This window comes from Hippocampus zosterae, chromosome 2 (genome assembly GCF_025434085.1).
Source record: "Hippocampus zosterae strain Florida chromosome 2, ASM2543408v3, whole genome shotgun sequence".
NCBI classification, from domain to species: Eukaryota; Metazoa; Chordata; class Actinopteri; order Syngnathiformes; family Syngnathidae; genus Hippocampus; species Hippocampus zosterae.
Genome location: NC_067452.1, coordinates 7,061,397 through 7,084,931, shown reverse-complemented (window position 1 = coordinate 7,084,931; position 23,535 = coordinate 7,061,397). Strand labels below are relative to the sequence as shown.

The following is a 23,535-nucleotide window of genomic DNA, read 5'->3' as shown; positions in this document are numbered from 1 at the left end:
TCATGCAAATTACAGCTTCTCTACTGCGTTATCTTGGTGACAGACTGAGGCCCGTCAGAAAGTCAGGTTACGCCCCTCGGCGGAGTAGAACTTTGTCATAAACTGACGACCCACTTAAAAATAAAAATGAAAAAAGGCTTTCGTGTAACAGCATCGTGTTGAAAATTAGAGGAGCGCTACTCTATGAAGGCAGGTGGGCGTCAAATCATACAAGATTTTAAAAATGCGACAAACTTACTGTAGTCCTTCACCTGAGCCACAATATAGGACAAGTTATTTGTAGTGACAAACTGATAACCTCCTGCAAGAAATAATTCATCTTGCGCTTAATACCTCTTTTCAAAGCAGGATTCCCTTACCTCCATCCTTTTTTGCTGAAAAAGGATATTGTTCAGAAGCACACTTGAGGGGGGTCACGTTTTGGAAGGGTGGAGGGGGGCGGTTAAGTATTCCACATTCATGCAGACCAGGAGCTCATGTAGAGGGCAATGAACAAGAAGCAAGCTCTGACGAGTGCACAGATCAGAGGGAGCAGCCAATGGATGGATAACAAACGAGGCACGTTTCGCTGCATCCATTTGTATGCCGTCTCCTCGTCGAATTCAAAACACGACAGTCTGCTCTTCAAACAAAGTTAACTAACAACATGAGGCATAACTCATTTGATCATCTTTCAATTGCATCTCCCAGTGCACCAACAATGAGATAATATCGAAAGGCACTATAGAGCCAAATTAAATCATTTTCGCCAAATGCGCTCGTTTGAATATGAAGAGCACGCTAATTAATTAATTGTCATTTAGCGGCAACGGTCACCCCTATGAATAGCCACGTTCTCTCCACTCAGACAAAAGAGAGGCCTGGGTGAGGCTCACTCAGTACCCATATCACGACTTCCAGCTCATCGGCAACTATTATGTGGCTCCCATTTTATCCTCTCTGGTTCTGCCCCAGCAGAGCGAGCCACTGAGTGCTGCACGCTTTCTGTTGGGTGCAAGGGAGAGGCGGCCATGAAAAGAGTGCAGCTCATGTTTAAAGCTGCCAACGCCATAAAGATACACAATTCCAGACAGATGGCAGTATAGCCTATACCAGGGGTGAGCAAACTACGGCCTGCGGGCTGGATCAGGCCTTTGTTTTTTTAATCCGGCCCGCCGAAGGTTGGTACACGATTAAGGGTCGATGTGAATGATTGCATTCATTTCATTTGGACTTGCAATGACAGGCAGTTCAATGCCAGGTGGCACAGTTACTTGAAGGTGCACAGCACGGGGAAGGAGGGAGAGACAAAGAGAGAGGGAGAGAGATAGAGGGAGAAATATTATCGACCACCTGCGGACCGAAAATTCCCGAACCCGGTAAAAAAACAGACAAAAAAAAACTCATGCATTAAACTTTCTACGACTATATTACATCAACGATCGATTCATAACAACGGAAGTTACGGAAGCCATACGAAAGCCCGCAGTAGCGCCAACTCAAGCAACTCCCGATCGATACGACGGAATAAGTGTGTCCGCGCCGCCGCTATTTATATAATATATATATTTTGTTTGTTTTATTGAGCACATATAGTACACGCAATAACAGGTTGACAAAGGTCAAGCAAAATTATAAAAGGAAAATTAGAAATAGTTAAAAGAGAAAAAAAAACACACATCACAGTTATATGCTCAAAGGAGTAGGAGGAAGTAAATAACTTATCTAGTCCTACCCCTTATTATGTAACTGATTGTTCATTTGTCAAAACAAAGAAATGAAAAACTACATATCATTAAATATTTTTACCCTTGTGTATACTATGCTATTCTATTTCTACACCTTCTGGTTTGTATATATATTGTTATTCTTTCTTCTTTTGTATTTCGATTTTCTGATATTCATTATAATTAGCATTCCTTGAATACAATTGTTAAGTTGATCAAAATCCAAAACAAGGATATATATATATATATATATGTATATAAAAATAAAAAAAAAAATCCTCATCTCACCCCTCGGGTGGTGTCCGTCCCTCATTCAGCTCGGGTCCTCTACCAGAGGCCAGGAAGCTTGAGGGTTCTGCGCAGTATCCTTGCTGTTCCCAGCACTGCACATTTCTGGACTGAGATATCCGATGTTGTTCCAGGGATCTGTTGCAACCACTCATCTAGTTTGGGGGTCACTGCCCCGAGTGCTCCGACCACCACAGGCACGACTGTCACCTTTACCTTCCAGGCTCTCTCCAGCTCCTCTCTGAGCCCTTGGTATTTCTCGAGTTTCTCATGTTCCTTCTTCCTGATGTTTCCATCACTTGGGACCGCTACATCCACTACAACGGCTTTCCTCTGCCCTTTATCTATGATCACGATATCTGGTTGGTTCGCCATTACCATCTTGTCAGTCTGGATCTGGAAGTCCCACAGGATCTTCGCTCTGTCATTCTCCACCACCTTCGGAGGTGTTTTCCATTTTGACCTTGGGGTTTCCAGTCCATACTCCGCACAGATGTTTCGGTAGACTATGCCAGCCACCTGGTTATGGCGTTCCATGTAGGCTTTCCCTGCCAGCATCTTACACCCTGCAGTTATGTGTTGGATCGTCTCAGGTGCCTCTTTGCACAACCTACACCTTGGGTCTTGTCTGGTGTGGTATATCTGGGCCTCGATGGCTCTGGTGCTCAAGGCCTGTTCCTGAGCAGCCAGGATGAGTGCCTCTGTGCTGTCCTTCAGGCCAGCCATCTCTAGCCACTGATAGGACTTCTTGAGATCAGCCACTTCAGTTATGGTCCGGTGGTACATCCCGTGTAGGGGCTTGTCCTCCCATGATGGTCCCTCTTCCAGCGCCTCATCTACTGTTCCCCATTGTCTGAGACATTCTCTGAGTACTTCATCCGTTGGAGCCTTCTCCTTGATGTATTCATGGAGCTTGGATGTTTCATCCTGGACAGTGGCTCTCACACTCACTAGTCCCCGGCCTCCTTCCTTTCGGCTTGCGTACAGTCTCAGGGTGCTGGATTTGGGATGGAACCATGCATGGTTAGGAGCTTTCGGGTCTTAACGTCCGTGGTCTGAATCTCTTCCTTTGGCCACCTTATTATTCCTGCAGGGTATCTGATCACTGGCAGGGCATAGCTGTTTATTGCCCGGGTCTTATTCTTGCCATTGAGCTGGCTTCTTAGGACTTGCCTCACTCGCTGGAGGTATTTGGCCGTAGCCGCTTTCCTTGTTGCCAGTTCGAGGTTGCCATTGGCTTGTGGTATACCAAGGTACTTGTAGCTGTCCTCAATGTCTGCTATTGTTCCTTCTGGGAGTGAGACCCCTTCAGTGCGGACTACCTTTCCTCTCTGAGTCACCATCCGACTACATTTCTCAAGCCCGAATGACATCCCGATGTCGCTGCTGTAGATCCTGGTTGTGTGGATCAGGGAATCTATGTCCCTTTCGCTCTTAGCATACAGCTTTATGTCATCCATGTAGAGGAGGTGACTGATTGTAGCTCCATTTCTGAGGCGGTATCCATAGCCTGTCTTGGTGATTACTTGGCTTAGGGGGTTCAGTCCTATGCAGAACAGCAGTGGGGAGAGTGCATCACCTTGGTATATGCCACATTTGATGGACACTTGGGTAAGTGGCTTGCCATTGGCTTCAAGTGTGGTTTTCCACATCCTCATCGAGTTCGCAACGAAGGCTCTTAGGGTCCTCTTCACCTTATACAACTCCAAGCATTCAGTGATCCATGTATGTGGCATCGAGTCATAGGCTTTCTTGTAATCAATCCAAGCTGTGCACAGGTTGGTACGTCGGGACCTGCAGTCTTGTGCGACTGTTCTGTCAACCAGGAGTTGATGTTTGGCTCCTCTAGTATCTCTACCAATGCCCTTCTGTGCTTCGCTCATGTATTGATCCATGTGTCCACTTATCTTAGCCGCAATAATGCCTGACATGAGCTTCCATGTTGTGGAGAGACAGGTTATTGGCCGATAGTTGGATGGAACTGCACCCTTCGAGGGATCCTTCATGATCAGGATCGTTCGCCCTTCGGTTAGCCATTCTGGGTGAGTCCCATCCCTCAGCAGCTGGTTCATTTGTACTGCTAGGCGCTCATGGAGTGCTGTGAGTTTCTTTAGCCAGTAGGTGTGGACCATGTCCGGGCCTGGTGCTGTCCAGTTCTTCATATCAGAGACTCTTTCCTGTATGTCTGCCACTGTTATGGTAACTGGGTTCTGTTCAGGGAGGTTGCTGTGCTCCTCTCTCAGGGTCACCAGCCATTGTGCACTGCTGTTATGTGCAACCTCCTTCTCCCATATGCCTTTCCAGTACCTTTCAGTTTCCAGTCTTGGTGGGTCGGCTCTGTTGTTAGGACCCTGCCACTGAGCGTACACTTTCGCAGGTTGTGTTACGAACAGCCTGTTTATTCGTCTGGCCTCATTCTCTTTCGTGTACCGCTTTAGGCGACTGGACAAGGCTTGGAGCCTTTGTTTGGCAGTTTCAAGTGCTTCAGGTATGGTCATCTGGATGTACCTCTCGGGTATCGGCCTTTTCATCACACCTCTCTGGGCCTCCGTCAATTGACTCACATCTTTCCGGGCCGCCTTGATCTTAGCCTCCAACCGTCTTTTCCATGGTGGGTAACGTATCTCATGGCTTCCATGGTTGCTCTTATAGCCCAGAGTCTCCAGGATCACTGATGCTGAAGCGTATATCAGCTCATTGGTTTCTGTGATCGTTACGGTAGGGATCGCCCTCAGTGCTGCATTCACACTTTCTATGAGACTTTCAGATGGTACTTCACATAGCCGTGTAATCGGTTTCTAGGTTGCCCAGCTTTCATTCTCGCCCTGATCTTAGCTTTCAGGTCAGTTGCTGCCTCGCTCAGCATTTCATTCATTGGGGCTGGCCACCCAATCTCATCATCTGCATTCATTGGGGCTTGCCTCCCAATCTCTTGTATGACCTCCTCCTCTGATCTGGCAGCCTGGGGCCCTTCGCCATGGAACCTGCGTTGTACCTCATCAATCTCAAGTTGTGACAGCAGTTGCCGTTTGTGGATGTTGGAACACTGAGCTACTAGTTGTTTCGTGGTCAACCGTGACTGTGGGTTTCGAAGTAACCATTCAGCCCACATTCTCTGCATGTAACCCCTCTGACTCGGGTTGCTTGAGTAGTAGCATTCCAACAGAGCCATGTTATCGCCTCTCGCCCATCTCCGCTTTGTTCCAGTAGCCCATTTTTCATCAAGGTGCTCTGGTTCCCCAGCACCTGACGCAGACCTTGTTTGGCCGGGCGACGTCTGAGCCGGCATGTCATTCGTTTTATTGTCTCTCATCATTGTATGAGGTAGGCATTAGCGTGAAGGATCTTGCCCCAGGACCCACACTGGATGGTGTTATGGTGTATATATATATATATATATATATATATATATATATATATATATATATATATATATATATATATATATATATATATATATATATATATATATATATATATATATATATATATATATATACACATATATAGATATATAATATTATTTTCATTGGATCCAAAACGCCGACATTTAAGAGACTCTTTATTGCAGTGAGTTTTACTGGAATTGCGAAAGTTTTTAATTTCATTCATTTACGTTTACTTCCTGTAGATCATGGCATCCAAACGAAGAGCAACAATAATGACCGCGGAAGACAAAGTGAAATGTATCCAATGAAGCGAAGCGGGTTACAAGGTGCGGAACATTCGGGAAACGCTTGAAGTCGGAAAGACTCAAACATACGAGACTTTGGAAAACATGGGAGCGATTCTTGCTCAGTCCCATTCTGGCAATTTCCATGCTCAGCGTGAATCGCTTGCGGCTCGATGGACAGTCAAGTAAATGATCGTTTCCTGGAATGGTTTGACTGTTATCGTGTTAAAAACGTTCCGCAAACTGGATTGCTAATAAGAGAGGAGGCGAGTTCCATAGCGCTAACTATGACCATTGAAGACTTCGAAGCATCCCGTGGCTGGCTTCAAAAGTTCATTGCACAACATCAGCTGAGCAATACGGTCATGTGTGGTGATCGAGGGGAGGTCATGTTAGAGACAGTGAGTGAGTGGAAAGAAAAGCCATCATAACTTTGTTATATTTTGTTCATATACTGTACCTGCATTGTATGCTGTAGTTTTTGTGTTATAAACAGTTTTTGGGCAATATATTGTTGCACTTTGTTGCTTGTGTTGTCACACATGTTGCTAACATATTTGAACGTTCATACAGGACATATACCACAGTTGTTTCACTGTTCTCATTTAAAAAAGTATGTTAATACTTTAATGCTTTTGTTTTGTTGATGTTTGGTATGGACTGTCAACATCTGCAGTTTTTTGTATGTACAGTATCTTGTGCTGACCGGGCCCACCTGTCAAATTTTAGAAATCAATGTGGCCCCCGAGCCAAAAAGTTTGCCCACCCCTAGTCTATACCGAATATCAGAGGGTGCTTGTGATTTTGCCTCAACAGTACATACATAGTGCATCCCTAAAATTAATTTGAAACAAAACAATGAGCAAGTACTGTATGTCACTTGAGGTTTTAACTTTCAGCTTTTGTCTAAAATGCTACAGTTAGCATTAAGGTTCAATACACACAGCGCATTACATACACAACTATATTGGGTGAAATAAATTTATCTCCGTGGTCTTAAAATATTTCGACATTCGAGATAATCTCTTCAGAATCCATCCATCCATCCATCCATCCATCCATCATCTACCGCTTATCCGGGGCCGGGTCGTGGGGGCAACAGCTTTAGCAGGGAAGCCCAGACTTCCCTCTCCCTAGCTACTTCTTCCAGCTCTCCCCGGGGGATCCCGAGTCGTTCCCAGGCAAGCTGGGTGACATAGTCTCTCCAGCGTGTCCTGGGTCTTCCTCGGGGTCTCCTCCCGGTGGGACATGACCGGAACACCTCACCGGGGAGGCGCTCAGGAGGCATCCGAAACAGATGCCCAAGCCACCTCATCTGGCTCCTCTCGATGTGGAGGAGAAGCGGCTCGACTCTGAGCCCCTCCTGGATGACCGAGCTTCTCACCTTATCTCTAAGGGAGAGCCCGGACACCAGGCGGAGAAAACTCATTTCGGCCGCTTGTAACCGGGATCTCGTTCTTTCGGTCACGACCCATAGCTCGTGACCATAGGTGAATCTCTTCAGAATAACGGACATTATTTTGCACGACAAATCTTCCAAAATCGAGGGGATGGTCGAGAAAAAAAAGTACCTGTAATTTTGGTGTATAGGCGATTACCGTTACCTTGGGGTTGTGAAAAAGCTGTACAGTGGAACCTTGTGTTACAAACAACCCTTTGGACGAACTTTTCAAGTTCTGCACAAATCTTTTGTAGAAAATCGACCTCTAATTACGTATATGTTTAGTTATGCGAAGCGTCTCAGCGTGGACGAGCAAACAGAGCAGTGCTGTGCTTTCTTCATTGCCTATGTGCGTAACTCATTGCAATATATGTGTTGTTTCGACTCTTAATTAGGCGTCAGAAGGACTTTGAGTTTACCGTTAGCTGTAAATGCCCCCTCTCAAGAACACATACAATTGGATGTATACTCCAGGGCAACAAATAGGAAGCTATTATATGGGTAGCCGAAAGTTTTGCCCACACGCACGCTTCTTCCAATGACAATTCTCACAGCAGATTCGTTAACGTAGCAAAAGAGTTTCCCTGCATAGTTTTTAGGGTAAAAAATAAATCATTTGAAAATACACAGTCAAAAGACAAAGCATCGGAATAAGATAAGCTATGTTATTTTGGAAGAAATACACTGAACAAACCGGTGCTTAGAGTGGTTTAACTTTAAGTAAGGAGGGCAGAAGGACACCGGAGCTCCTCCACTGAAAAACAGTCTCCCACACCGTAACCAAACATGCATGTGTCTATCATGCCCCCCCCTGAGATTTGTGATAGCTGAGATGGGCTTCAGTTCACTAAACGACCCTTATGAGGATAAGTGCTCCAGAAAATGGGTGGCTGGATGATGGCAGCGAATGGAGGCACGCATTACGATGTTAATGACAGCAACAATGTACCGTACTCTCTTCCTTTAGAACTTGATTGTACAGCAGGGGTGCCCATTACGTGGATCCTGATCTACCGGTAGATGTAAGACAGGTCCCGAGTAGATCCGAGGAGTGTCGAGGAGAAAAAAAACAACAACCATTTGTGTGTATTTGTACATGTTAGTAATATATTTTTGTGTTAATGTACCGGAAGACTGCACACTAATCATCTTATCAGTCTCATTTTCACCCCCCCCCCCAAAAAAAGCAGGTAAATTTTGAATTTACGGTGGCGCGTGCTTACACCACCAGAAGTTGTTAGCGCTCAGCAGTCTGCAATAGCAGCGTGTGATCAGAGCTGTTGCGCTCCATATTTTATCGTCATTATTCTCATTCAGCGTTTGCTTTGTGTACAATTCACCGAGGGCATGGGCAAAGAATACGAATCCAGGAGGAGGGCCCAGGGAAGCACTTTAAAACGGTACACGTGAGCTACGACAGTTAACAGGCTGCAAAAGTGCATCGCATGCCATAGTTTCAGGCTGTTTTTCATAATGGTATGTGTGTGTGTGTGTGTGTGTGTGTGTGTGTGTGTGTGTGTGTGTGTGTGTGTGTGTGTGTGTGTGTGTGTGTGTGTGTGTGTGCGTGCGTGCGTTTGAGTGTGTGAGTGCGCGCGTGCGCCAGTAAGGGTAGATCCCGGGAGGTTAGTTGATCGAAAAGTAGATCTTCGGTCCAAAAAGTTTGGGTACCCCTGTTGTACAGTGTCCTCTTCTTCCAGGCCTTTCCCTTTTGGGGTCACCATTATAGATGCACACGGTAATACGGAGTTGTAATTGATTGTATTTCACATTATGAAAATCAAGAACTTGAGTTTACCTGTTTCTTCAAATCCATTGCATTGGCACATCAGCTGTCATCATACCATCAGTGTTCAATTAAAATATTGGTACACTGGAAAACCTGCTAACAGTTAGGGGAGAAAGGGGGAATACATTATGTAAAGTGACAAATGGCATTTATATTTGATTAGATGCAATTAAATTGCAGTCGCCAAATAACTAGTGATGGGAAACTGAAGCCTCATGAAGCAATGAGGCTTTCCATTCAACTGGTTCGTTCCCGGGCCAAAGCATCATGAGGCTTCATTTGTTCTATTGCGCCATCACGTGGAAAATAAATGTCATGACAGTGTCAACAAGTCAAGTCAACAGTATTTATAGAGCACTTTCAAACAGCCATCGCTGCATACAAAGTGCTGTACATGGAACAATTTAACATGCACAATAAACAGTAAGACAAATCGGTAATAAAGGCGGTAGAAAGCACCAAACAGTAAAATCAAGAACAAATCTAAGTCATGTTGAGTCGAATGCCAAAGAATACAAGTGAGTTTTGAGGAGGGCTTTGAAGATGGATGCTTGCCGAATGTTCAGTGGGAGGTCATTCCTGAGAGAGGGACCAGCAACAGAAAAGGCCTCAGTTTAGTTCTTGGTACTTCTAACAAAGTCTGGTCCACAGACCTGAGGCGCCGGGCGGGTGTGTAGGGGCGGATGAGCTCAGAGAGGTAAGGTGGCGCGAGATTATTCGGAGATTTGAAAACAAAGAGGAGGATCTTGAAAATAACTCTAAAATGAATGGGGAGCCAGTGAAGGGATGCCAGAGTAGGACTTATGTGCTCCTTCTTACGAGTACCAGTCAAGAGGCGAGCAGCGGCATTCTGGACCAGCTGAAGGCGCTTAATGGAGGACTGGCTGACTCCAAAGTAAAGGGCATTGCAGTAATCGAGCCGAGATGTGACAAAGGTATGAATTACTGTCTCAAAGTGTTCATGTGAGAGGAGAGGTTTTATTTTGGCCAGATGTCTAAGGTGAAAGAAGCTGGATTTAACAACGGCACCAATTTGCCGATCGAGTTTGAAATCACTGTCCAGTTTAAGGCCCAAGTTTGAGACCGTTGATTTCAGAAAAGGAGACAGGGGGCTATGTCACCCAGCTGGCCTGGGAACGTCTCGGGATCCCCTGGGGAGAGCTGGAAGAAGTAGCTAGGGAGAGGGAAGTCTGGGCTTCCCTGCTAAAGCTGTTGCCCCCGCGACCTGGCCCCGGATAAGCGGTAGATGATGGATGGATGGATGGATGGATGGATGGATGGATGGATGGATGGATGGATGGATGAATGGATGGATGGATGGATGGAGGGAGGGAGACAGGGGGCCCAAGTCTACAGGATGTAATGTACAAGGGCCACTGGGACCAAACAATATCACCTCTGTCTTCTTTTCGTTGAATGTATCGAATATTATCTTGCGCAACAGGCTGGGAAGCTTCTGATGTGTCCGGTTTTGTTGAAGATGATGGGTTGGAGGAGGAGGAGGAGGAAGATGCCCTGTATCGGATCACTGTCGCACATTCAGCTGTGAGCCTCCTCTCAGCCTCTTGATTAAGATTAAGAAAACCTTTATTAGTCTCGCAATGGAGAAATTACAGATTCACAGCAGCAAAGTTATGAAAGGAAGAAGTAGAACAACAAAAAAATAGGAGCTGCTGGAAAGGCAGCCACTCTCGCGGCGCCATTTTGAAGTCAAAATAACAAAAATAACACAAGACAACACATAGGACAGAGACAGTCGTGCAATCTTCACCACTTTTCTGCATACACTTTGTTGTCTGAAGCAGTTATAGATGAAAGAGGAGAGGATCAAAGTGTCCTTTCACCAGTGGATCAGAGACATCATGCTGAAAATGTGCACACGTCTGCTACAAGCAAAGTTTTGAAAGCAAACACGAAGCTGTAGCGTCCATTGACGAAAAGAGATTAGTTCACTTCTCCTGTCTCACATAATCCGCTTCAAACTCCAAGCCGCGACTCCCAGCACCAAATCCGCATCGGCACTCCGCGCCAACGCTCCTTTCTTCTCATCGTCGGCTCCTCAAGACCTCCATCCATCCAGCCGCAGACCGTTCAACAGCACCGATCTCTCCGCTGAACAAAGCGGGGCAGTGAAAAATGCTGCCCATTACAGGCGCAAGACACAAGCGCCCCGGGACTGTCCAGCAACGACAGTCAAATGGCGCCGACATTCCTCAAGTCAAAAACAGTGCTGGTATACCCATGCTGCCGAGAAGGCGCAACCACCAAGCACAGAGTCTCCTCCTTAATGAATGTCGTGGCCAAAAAATGCTGAAAAAGGTCCACATCAAGTCCACACGACGTAACAACAAACACAAAGTGACAAAAGAAACACAAAAACAACAACAACAAAAAAAAAAAGTCTTGTGCTTTCTTATTCACTGCAGTTTAACAGAAACAGAGTTAATGATAGATGTCATTAATTTTATCTGTCACATTTGAATTACACATGGTAAGCTATGCTGTTCTTTCATTGCATGTTAAAATGCCTTCCCTGGGGGTGGTTCTGTTTGAGTTGTCTCCTTATTTTCATGCAGGGCCCTATAATGCCTCAACATAGATGACGTGCTCTTTTGGTACCCAAGTTCTTTGGAACAAAGTTTACACTTCACCTTTTGAAATATCTGCAAGTAGAAGAAAGACATTAAAATGAGGGATTATACTGTGCTGTCACAATAATTTACAATATATATTCACACTGGTTATAATTTATACAGGTACCTTTTTAGGAGAGATGAAATGATCCCAGACAGGGGATGTTCTCTTCCTATTCGTTGAGGACGGTAGGTGCAAAACGAATCGGAATGAGTTGAGGTTTGGAGATGCGAGTTGAGTGTCAGCGTCACCTGTGAGCTCATTGTCGTCCCGGTGTGCCGAATTTATTTCAATTCACCCGCAAAACTATTTGTTGGCGGTGACGTAGGAATCCCGTCCCGCGAGGCATCGGGCGTGGTCACAAGCGTAATCGACACACGCCTCGATGCGCGCTTCGCAGATTTTCTTCCGGTTTACTCGGCACAAGCATCGGAGCCTCGGCACAGTCACTACATCAAATGACAGAACATCATTTATTGTGACTTCCTATTTTAATCCATGTGCTGCTTGAAGCTTCGACTTACCTTGGAGGACTTTGTAGAGTGGCCGTGGGAATTTGTGCCCACTCATTGGCAAGATCAGCAGTTGAGGATGTGGGATTCAAAGGGCCTGGCTAACAAGCTCTGCTCGCGTCTACCTTTAAGGTGTTTCACGTGGTTGATGTCAGGGCTTTGCACAGTTGAGCCTAGTCTTTATGAACATTGCTACTGTACGTGTGGAACAGAAAGGGGCCTTTTGCAAGTGACTCCTCAATGACACAGGTCCACTGCCAATGGGGAGCAGAAAGCACCATAATTGCTGCTTGTCAATGGGTGAGAGCACATTGCTGCTTTATTCATTCGGCTTTCTGCTCCATCTTGTAACCCAGCAACAGTGCTTTACAGGTTAAATAGCCTGCCTGTCTGCATGCCTGCCTGCTTGCCTGCCTTCCCGGAGCCATGGCCAAGTGGTGAGGAGCCTTTCCATTTACTGTCATTGTGTGGACTCCGGCTCAAGATCATCCACCCCCAACTCCTCCCAGACATAGAGTACGCTGTGGTGTCCTTGAGCCAGGCACCCAGACCCCAAACTGCTCCTCAGGCATGTAAGTAGGCAGCGTTTGCTGCGTCTACTGCTGTGATGGGCCAAAAGCAGAAATTAAATTGTGTGCGTGTGTGCGTGCGTGCGTGCGTGTGTGTGTGTGTGTGTGTGTGTGTGTGTGTGTGTGTGTGTGTGTAAATTACAAATAAAGACAATTCTTCCTCTCCGATCTACAGAATGTCCAAAAGGCTATGTACATGGTAAAAAAACATAATAATAATACTTGTTTTTACAAAGAAACAATGTTATTCAATTGTAATGTTGACAAATAATATTTTCAACATGATTTCCATCATGCTCAAATGCATAATTGAATGCACTTTTGCAAAATTTAGGTGAACTTGATGAAATCGGTCCGCATTGCTCACGACTTCCATACATTGATTGGTAGTGCGTTCTCTCATGTGATTTGTATCTGTAATCTTCAACAAGTACATATTCTCTTTTAGCATACCCTAGAAAGAGAAGTCAAGTGGGGAAAAGGACGGAACCACTCCGATCTCCTACGTACCCAGACTTTGTGGATACCCTGTACCGCTATGACAAATATTCCAGGTTTCAGTTGGCACCAAGAGCACTTGCCTATGCCATTTCACAAGAGCTCAAATATTGCATGAGAGTTGCTCACCTGTCCTCCGCGTAAATTCCACCACATTCAGCTGTCATGTTAAGGAATTCAACCAGGAATTGACCAAAAATGGTCACAGCACGGGAGGGAAAAGCTGACAGCGGTGAATTCACACTCACCCACAGGTGACGCTGCAACAGCGCATGAGTCAGTGAGCGATGACGGGATGCACCGTGGGATGGCGTCCTCTGTTTGACAATAGAGACGCACTTCATCTCCCAAAGCAGCAGGGAACTTGGACTTAATTTCAATTTGATCTCTTGTTATTTTTTTACGGTGTGCAGAGACCTTCCTTTGGGCTCAACAGGAGTGGAATTTGCTGGTAGAGCTCCCTGGAAGATAAAAAAAAAAGAGGCCACTGCTTTTGGCGCATGACAAAAACTTTCGGCGATGATGTAACGTCACCATCAATGAATGATACATGTCGGCTCCACAGGACCGTGCCGCTTTGCAAATAGACTAGCCATAACATTAGGTACACCTGCTTATTTTGTCTTAATCAAAACATTGTCACAGAAAGTAACGGGAATGACCCATCGTTAAATGACTCCCTCCGTGACAGTATCAATCAAAAAAGGCCATTTTTATCTGCCATTTGTTTTGATGGACTATATCCCCGAGGTGTTAGATTCAAAGTAAACTGTCACTTTCTGGAAGAGTTTCGTGTCCTAAATTGTGAAAACCCAATAAACAAAACTTGTATCCTTGAGTCTGAGAAGGACATTGCTGGGGTTTGGCAGGGGAGCCCTCAAAACAAGAGAGAACATCGTCTGCTCTGGCAGATAACATAAAGCATTTACTGGTTCGGAGAGAAGCACCATGGAAACGTGCCACAAATGCATACTTTGCAACAATGTTGAATGCTTCGAACCAGACAGCAAATACCAGCATTTCACAAGGGGAAAACAACAGAAGAGTCACCACTGGTCCCTAGTGGCCCAATTGGGAATGGCAGCTCAATGAAAATCAAAACAAACCAATGAAGGGAATGAAAGCCTTGTGCAAATATCCTCACGAAGACTTACTGTTCCCCTGATAGGTGATGCTTATGTCAGTGTTGGGGTAGGATGCCCCATGTTTTTAAAGTGCACTTACAAATAATAATGTAGCTCTTGTCTTAAAATAAACACATTTGCTTTTCAACCGGTGGGAGGGGGGGGGGGGTGAAAGTCGACCTATGCTTTTTTTTAAACATTGTTTACTAAAAAGTAAAAAGGAATGGGAGAAAAAAACATTTTACATTTTCCCATTCTTTAAGACTGACAGATTGTGTTTGAATGCAATAATACATTCCCCCCTAACCTTACCAATAGCACTTCTCAGAAAAAAAAAGAAAAATAAATGTCAGAGCACTATGAACACCGACGTGGCCCATTGTTTGTGTCTCCAAGCACAAACAATATGGCACTTTATTTTGATGGACACGTACCGATGCTGCATGAATGCATGCTAATACTCAAGTCTGCATTAACCACCAAACTTCAGAATGGCATCCAAAATATACTTTATGAAACAATGCATTTCTACCTGTGTTCATTCAGCATACATCTTCCAAATATGATTCTGACGTTGAGCGGCTTTGGGCCATAAAGAAGAAAAATAACAGGGAGCAGTTGGCAATTGAGGTGAAAACCCAGAGGGGAAATAATGGGAGATGCTGAGCACTTCCTGATTTGTTTTCAAATTAATTAAAGTCACCCTAGAAGTGGGTGAAAGTGACCTCAAACTGGATTGTGGTGCCATCACACTTTTAATTACACTAAGCAATATTGATCTAACACTAAAACTAATCAGATGCAAGAATTGCAAATTATTTCATGTATTTTAGTGGTTGGGCAAAATTTATTTTGTGAGTCTTTTTTATTTTATTTTTTTACTGTAACACACTGCAGAATTATTTTATTCCTCATTTGAATTTCCTCATGGTGGCACATTGGCCAATAAATTAGCACGTCCACCTGACAGTGCAGAAGTGCAGGGTTCGATTCCGGCTCCGGCCTTTCTTTTGTGGAGTTTGCATGTTCACCCGTGCCTGCGTGGTTTTCTCTGAGTACCTCCGGTTTCCTCCCACATTCCGAAAACATACTGTATACCTGACCTCTAATCTTTTCGAATGCACATATACAACTGTTCAATGTGTCAGGACATGCTGGCTTCTAACAAGGAGCTAATTGGCAATTTAAAAAAAACAGTGTTGATCGTAAAATGGGTTCATACTTTTCATGGTTCAATTTTATTTTTTTTTCTTCTAAACAGTACTTTATCATGCTGTTCAGCCATGCTAAATTTCATATAGTGGTCTATTTAGATAAGATAAGATATACATTAATCAAAAGAGGTGTACTGAATAAAAACTGATTTTTATAGCAGATGGAACATAAGTGGGCAGTCGTTTTAATCAGGTTTAGAATTGATTTCTCCACATGGGCCTCAGGTGTAGGCTATTTGTTGTGAGCGTGAAGTAATGTTAATGCAATGATGCAGTTAATTCAAATTTCATTAAGTGATTTCCATACCTGGAAAACTCAACTCAATTTATAGTAAATAGAATATCAGGGCCAGTGCTGCAGGTGCATAGAGCCAATCACGAAACAAAGTAAAAAGGGAATTTTCAACTCAAATTTACATTTGAGCAGATCCTTCTAATTTGTGTTTGTGTCATTGTCGCCTAAACGTAAAAATGGGGGACAACAACTAAAGACTAACTCACAACGCAGCCCTATGTAACTACAGCGTGGGGCGTTCAAGGGGATGGAGCCGCTGCAACGTGTCAGCTGCAGCCTGCAGACCAAGTGACCAGCAGGGCTACGACCGATCCAAGTGCCCGTGAATGAGTGTGACCCGCCAGCCAATGACTGAGCACCGGATACGAGACATCCGCTGGAACAACAGGCGCTCTGTCCTGTCGTGTCCCCACCACCACCGCCGCCGTCCTCCTCCCCCACCATATTGACGACAGTTACAGCCGCGATCCATTACCGCATCCCCGGACACCGCGAGGGGGAAAGCGATTCACAAGGACAAAACGCCTTCTCAAAGCTTCTTGGATTTACCAAACTTTTTGGGGCGGCTTTTGGACGTGCACATACTTTTTTTTCCGTTTCCGCAAATCGAAGTGGAGTAAGCTTTCTCTTTTTGTCTCTCTCTTACGACATATAAAAGTTGTCTACCCGGTTGCTGTTTAGTGCGCATGCGCAAAACATGGGATAAACAGCGCGGTTGTGGTTGGTTTTACGGACGAACTTTCTTGAAAACCGAAACGGATATTTAAGTGTTGAAAGCCCGGTAAGTCAACATCTTCAAAGTGATTCTTAGTAAGGACTCATCATATTGAATGACTCTCTATGTGAGCGTGAGATAAAGAAGCCTCGATAAACTCTCACACGCACAGCCATTACATCCGCTGCTTTCAGCCGCGTCACGAACCTTCACATGCATAGTTTTTGCAACTCATAACTTCCAATGTAATGAACGTAGGCGTGTTTCGTTTGTCAGGGGCTGACAGACGTAAGACGCTCACTGTGTTTTTTTTTTCGGGATAACAAACATGAAAACCTTTTGCTTCAGCACATGTTCAGCGCTTGTATCTGGCCGTATGGTAAATGAACTGTTGTGTCATCCGTTTGCCAGTCATGTCAGTTGCCAGTGTGGCCTGCGTGCACAGGAGGAGAATGGTGGAAGTCTGAAACCCCACCCCCATCCCGTTCCCTCATAAGTCAACTCGTGGGCCTGCTTCGCAACATTGCAGCCTCCTAATCTCTGTTCCGCAAAGTCACAGTTAAATCGAGTTTTGTAGATGACAGGAGTATTTGCATCACTCCGATTCACGTTTGAGTATTCAGATAAGGTCCGTGTGCCACGTTTTACACCCAATCCATTCTATCTGTAGGGGCACCAACTCCTGTCAACAAAAGATTGCCTTGTGTCAAAGAAAGCGGTTTTAACAGCTGTAGATCGAGTGTAACACTTAGTTCTGGATGTCCTTTTTTTTAAAATTTGTCTACTGTCACATACCACTACTATTACAACAACAACAACTACTACTACTACGACTACAACCACACAAAAAAAGTTATAGTACCCGTAATGCAAAATAATAATGAATTTTATTTTGGGCACCTTACAGAGTAAGAGGAGCAGTATAAAATGAAATATTAGACTATGAGCAATGAAATATGTCAAAGTACTGTAGTCCGAAACAAAAGAATCAAACATAATAAAAGTAGTCAAAACAACGCCAATTATGTAATGTATGCCTGTTTAAAAAGATATGTTGTGAGTGATGATTTGATTGTGGTGAGAGTCAAGAGTTCCTAAGATGAGGTGGGTGAGTGTTCCAAAGGTGGAAGAGCAGAGTGGCTGAGGGCTTTTGACCGCATTGTGAGCAGACGAGCGGGCGGTGAAGAACTTTCAAATCGAGAGCGGAGGAGGTAGGTCTGTTCATGTGAAAGAAGTTGGTGAGATATATGAGGTTATTGACAGCTCCATGTATTCCAAAGAGGATCTTGTACGAAATCCTGTTGTGTAATGGGCAGTCAGTAAAGTTGCCTTTGGACAGGAATGATGTGAGTTGTGTGAGGGGATCAAATACTTTTCACATCTTTGTTCATTTCATTGATGGCTTAAACTGCCGCATGGCAAGAGGAAAACGGAAGTGTACCTGGAACTTGTGATTGAATTCCAATGGTCCTTCATGCCGCTCAAACTTGACATGCCCTCTTGCATACTCCCAAATGTGTGGACTTCACCACCTTCCCCCTAGAAAAAAAAATGGATTTGAAAACTAATTAACACAATGCAGAAGAAAGAGCATGGTGTTGTCACTCTGCTTCACTTTGGTGTGAAATATTGATGAAAACAAGGCTATAAATGTAAATGCAAAGCACTCGTGCAGAGTAACGTGCAGTATGCAAACCATTAAATTGTCCAGCAGCAATAAACAGATGACATTTCCTTTGTTCAAAGTGTACACCGTTGTGTCGTCAACCTCCCACTCGTATCACAAAACATAACACAAGAACGATATGCACCCACATTCAATTCATTTTGACACACCGGCTTGTCTCACCACTCAATGCGTCACTTTTGCCCACTTCGGCGTCCGTTGTCATTTGCATAGTATCATTTGCGTGATTTCTTGGTAAAAGCAACTGTATCTGTCTTTCTTGCAGAATTTCAGATGTTTCCCATGCAACCCCGAGTGGCTCTTCAGTCGCACGATGGATCCCAGAAATCCGAGCTTCAGCGACGGGGGAGGAGGACAGCGCAGGCGTTCATCGCAGGACGATGGGTGGCTGCAGGCGAGGCCTTTGCAAGCCCACGATGGCGCGCTGGCATTAGATGAAATGAGGGGAACTGGGAACCGCAATGAGTACACAGAAGGACCCACGACGACTCCGGTCTCACAGAAGAGTGACCCAGTTACGTCACGATTTTCCAGCATTCATCAGGAAGAGAGTAGGCCCACGGATGTTCGTAACCTGCATGCAGACACAAACGTCATGCCGTCCGCCAGCACGAAGGACTGTCAGAGTAGCGCTGGGACCAGCGGAGGGTACGCCGGTCAGAGGGTCCTCGGCATCACGGAAAGTGGTGACCAGATCATCAGTGACCAGCCCGTACCAGCAGCGCAAGTTTCAAATGAGAAAATTGCTAACGAAGAGCCAAAGTTGTTAGCGGCTGTGCCCAGCAGCGGCGAGTGTAAAAGCGCCGACACGCACTCCAAGTGCGAGGGCTGCGGTCGGTGCCGCTGCCCCGAATGCGGGCACCCTCGGCCGCTGCCCTCCTTCTGGGTGTGCGGCGGACGCTGTGTATGTTCCGTACAAAAAGCGGTGGAGTTTTGTACGTGCGTGTGCTGTGTCAAGGGACTGTTCTACCACTGCTCCACCGACGATGAGGACACGTGTACAGACAAGCCCTTCTCTTGCACAGAGGAACGCTGCTGCATCCGCTGGACCGCCGTGTCCCTTCTGGCCATTATCTTCCCATGTCTCCTGTGCTACCTTCCAGCTCGAGGATGCATCGCGGCATGCCAGAGCTGCTATGACCGAGCTACGCGGCCCGGTTGTCGGTGCAGGAATGCAATCCACTTCGAGGCTGTGAGCAAGCCAACGTAGAACTTGTGTGTGTGTGTGTGTGTGTGTGTGTGTGTGTGTGTGTGTGTGTGTGAGAGAGAGTGACGACGTTTACATGCAAAAATCAGCCGGGTTACTTTTGGGCTCTACTTGCAGTGGGTTCAATAAACTTTTGGTCTAACCACACTTCTCATAATACGTTTGGGAGATTTGGCTTTAGGCTGAAATGTCAGGATGGCAAAAAAATGCCCGATAACATTTACAGGTAAATTTAATTTGACCATTTCTGAACTTTTGCACAATGTCCAACTATTGGTGTTTCCGTACCTTTTGCATAGCTGGATGTTCTCTAGCAAGGAGCTGAAAATTCACACCTGTTTGATACGTATAGGACTGCCTTTCTGTGAGTCCTACAGTCTCTCTGTTGCAAGCCGATGATGACGCACTGTGACACTCGTAAGTTCAGTTGCCACTTCCCTATGATAGCATCCTGTTTGAAGCGTCTCCAAGGCGAGGCACTTGTTGATCAATTGTTCGGCGCGGCCTCTGTCTCATGCTGTCTTCATGTTGAAGAAGACTGTTTCAAAACACAATTTGAAATGAAGCTGTGAACGGGGGATTTGATTTTTTGAAATCAAATCAATCAATCAAAAACACAATTTGAAATGAAGCTGTGAACGTATTCATGGATCAAACACCTGTTGTGAATGTTGCCGTTCAACTGCAAAATGCCCAAATGTACTGCAACGATGAACATGGACATGTGCATTCAAAAGTTGAAAGAAGGTCATATTAAGTTCACCTGTAAAAGTTTCTGTGCATTTTCGAATCATCCTGGAATCTCTCGCTCGAAACCAAGTCTTCATATGAACAGAAGGGAAACGTGTTTTACCCTGCAGAGTGAAATTCTTGTTTCGCTCGTAACATGGATGGCAATGTGTAAAATACGAAGAAATAATACAGAGTAAAAAACAAACAAACAAACAAACTACGGTAAATACAAATAGAGACCGAATATAAAAGAAAGGAGTTCCATGTGGCAGTGTGTATCCAGAACAAGGGGGAATCTGATACACTTTGGAAAATACCGAAAAATGGATGCAGTTGTACAAATAGTGCAACACCAGGCTGTGCAAGGTCACAGAGTACGTGGTGGCATGTGAGGAGTACAAAAGAACAATACTTAATGTAAATAAAGTCTAAAATACATGACGTTGGATTAAATCTGTACAATACTGTAGTTGTTGTGAGTGGTCTTCACAATCAGGTTTGCTATTTTTCCTTAGGGCAATGAGAGGCACAATTGAAGATGTTGGTTTATTCGTGCAAAATTTTGGTTGTGGATCATAGACGAATTCCGTTTTCGATTCAACTGTGGGATACAAAAATGCAATTTGGGTGTTAAAATACACCCGCTTGATTTGGTGGATGCGCCCGATACTCTTTCCATCGTGCCACACTGTTGTAGATGCTCTGCTCTGAAAATTTGTGTTTCGCCTCTCTTAACATGCTTCAGAAAATGGAGTTTCATAGTCAGGATGTAGCGGAAATGTATTTCCTTGTCCGTCCAAACACAGCCGCCCGCACGGCTTGCGCCGCTCCTCGGAAGCAGGCATTGATATTAAACACGGGAAGAGGAATTTGGTTTCCAATCAAATAAAAATAAATAAATAAAGGTTTGTTCATCCACGTTTTGAAAAGGTTGACTACAGTCAGATTAATGTGTAGACACATTTTTGCATGTAAACGTACCGAGTGAGTTAGGGGGTGTGAGACCCACTGAAGTCCCGTTTCAGTCCTGTAGCTCAAGTGGGAATGCGAAAGTCTCCACGCCATGAGCTACTGCTGGCACCGTTCGGTGCATGACGACAGCATTATGAGTCGTACTTGAAAGAAAAACCAAAACAAGCGCCGCACGCTTGCGAAGGCATGCGTGCTATGTTTGTGCCTTGCAGAACTTGTTTGACCTCTCACAAGGAGGTTGCATGTTTTAAACGACGTTTTCGTGTTTCTTAGCAGCGTTACACATGGACGATGAAAGTGGTTGGTGGGGTGCGGCGCAGCAGAACCAATTACTTGACAGGATCGAGCATTTCTTTTTGCCTTGAGTTCCCATTGCCTCGTCTGTTGCATGAAGCCTGATGACACATACACAGCAGGTGGGCATCCATGAAGGTGTAAGGTTTGGTGTTGATCAAAAATGGGATTTTTTTCTGGGGTGGGAGGGTGGAGGTCTGCACTCAACTCAACGGTACTGTAGTCGAAGACTTTCTTGACCGAATTCTCAGAACAGAAATCTAACAACTAACTTTGTGTACATTAGTCAGATGCTTTTATTTTTGTACATAGAATACTCCCAACTGTGACAACTGCTTTTGGCCTTCGCTGGAATGTAGATTTCGTCACTTCTCATTTCAGATCATTTTCTTCAGAGCAATTCAGTTTGTACAATTGCACAGTCACCTATAAAAAAAAAACATATTTTCTGATTTCAACACTTCTTAGTCTGAATTCAAAAAGTAAATATTTATTAGAAGGTTTTATTATTTTGTAATGCCAAGTATTTATTTGTGTCAGTGGTGGAGACTAGGTAAGTGTCAGCCGAAAGGCAAGTGTATTAACGTTGGAAATAAAATAACCTCCATGTCTGATGGACTCTGATTTTGATTTGATTTTAAGTGTTCCTCAACTCTGCTGACAATGTATGCGGCTTTCCTCTACTTTTCATCAGTTTTATTCAAAGGCTTATTCGAGCATTACTTGGTGATAAATGTCCCCGCAGGCCAAACAAGAACATGACACCTGCTGACAGTTGTGTTTGCAGCACGGTATGCATTCAGCGTCTTGATTGACGCCGAGGTGCAACTTGCTCTCACTTGTTTGCTATTCATCAGCAGCCTTTCTGATTGACAGTGGGGCTCGGGGAGTTCACGTGATTATCAACTCTCACCTATTCTGCATCAGTGCAGGACGAAAGAAACGGCCCGAATCCTATTAGAGGGAGAAAAGGGAGTCTTGTCCTTGTGTTTGGTCTTTATCTCGCCAACCATTGTCGTTTCCCTGAATAAAGACCAGGCTTATGTATGGAATGAACAAGGAGTGCAAAGGGTTAACAGCATCACTTTGAATGACAAAGACCAAACATCTTTGCCCTAAATTGAGTAGACCGTGATGGTTTCATGCTGTTTTGAATAACGGGTCAAGGTTTACTTAGTTTCCCCAATGCCATGCAGCTATCTGCACCTATTTGGGAAGTTGGTGCTAGTCTTGTTGGTCTCTCTCTCTATCTCTTTCTCTCTCTGTATATATCTATATATATAGCTATATAGATATATACAGTATATATATTAAAAATTCCAACTCCACTACAAACTGTCCAAACACTTTCTAAATGGGCATACCATATATATATATATATATATATATATATATATACACACACACACACACACAAGCGGCTGGATAGCTCAGTTGGTAAGGCATCGGTTTGGCATACGGGAGACGGTGGTTCGAATCCCGCTTGGGGCAAAAAAATTAGCACATAACACCATCCAGTGTTGGCAAGATCCTTCACGCTAATGCCTACCTCATAACAATGATGAGAGACAATAAAACGAATGACATGCCGGCTCAGACGTCGCCCGGCCAAACAAGGTGCTGGGGAACCAGATCACCTTGATGAAAAATGGGCTACTGGAACAAAGCGGAGATGGGCGAGATGCAATAACATGGCTCTGTTGAAATGCTACTATTCAAGCAATCCTAGTCAGAGGGGTTACATGCAGAGAATGTGGGCTAAATGGTTATTCGAAACCCACAGTCACGGTTGACAACGAAACAACTAGTAGCTCAGTGTTCCAACATCCACAAACGGCAACTGCTGTCACAACTTGAGATTGATGAGGTACAACGCAGGTTCCATGGTGAAGGGCCCCAGGCTGCCAGATCAGAGGAGGAGGTCATACATACATACCAGAGATTGGGAGGCAAGCCCCAATGAATGAAATGCTGAGCGAGGCAGCCTGAAACCTGACCTGAAAGCTAAGATCATGGCGAGAATGAAAGCTGGGCAACCTAGAAACCGATTACAACGGCTATGTGAATTACCATCTGAAAGTCTCACAGAAAGTGTGAATGCAGCACTGAGGGCGATCCCTACTGTAACGATCACAGAAACCAATGAGCTGATATACGCTTCAGCATCAGTGATCCTGGAGACTCTGGG

At 44.8% G+C, this 23,535-nt stretch overlaps 2 protein-coding genes across 2 annotated transcripts in view; both read left to right on the top strand.

Annotated features, from left to right (window-relative positions):
• The window catches only part of LOC127592365 (uncharacterized), an 80,936-nt gene that overhangs the window by 54,744 nt on the left and 2,657 nt on the right, over positions 1 to 23,535 (top strand). The gene's annotated exons all lie outside the window — the stretch shown is intronic.
• On the top strand, positions 16,037 to 21,958 carry spry2 (sprouty RTK signaling antagonist 2). The gene is made up of 2 exons (XM_052053227.1): positions 16,037 to 16,521; positions 18,408 to 21,958. The coding sequence occupies exon 2, from the start codon at positions 18,456 to 18,458 to the stop codon at positions 19,350 to 19,352; it is 897 nt and encodes a 298-aa protein (XP_051909187.1). The 5' UTR covers positions 16,037 to 16,521; positions 18,408 to 18,455; the 3' UTR covers positions 19,353 to 21,958.

Excerpts from the sequence above, each read along its gene's own strand:
- spry2 (XM_052053227.1), top strand. The coding sequence starts at position 18,456 with ATGGATCCCAGAAATCCGAGCTTCAGCGACGGGGGAGGAGGACAGCGC.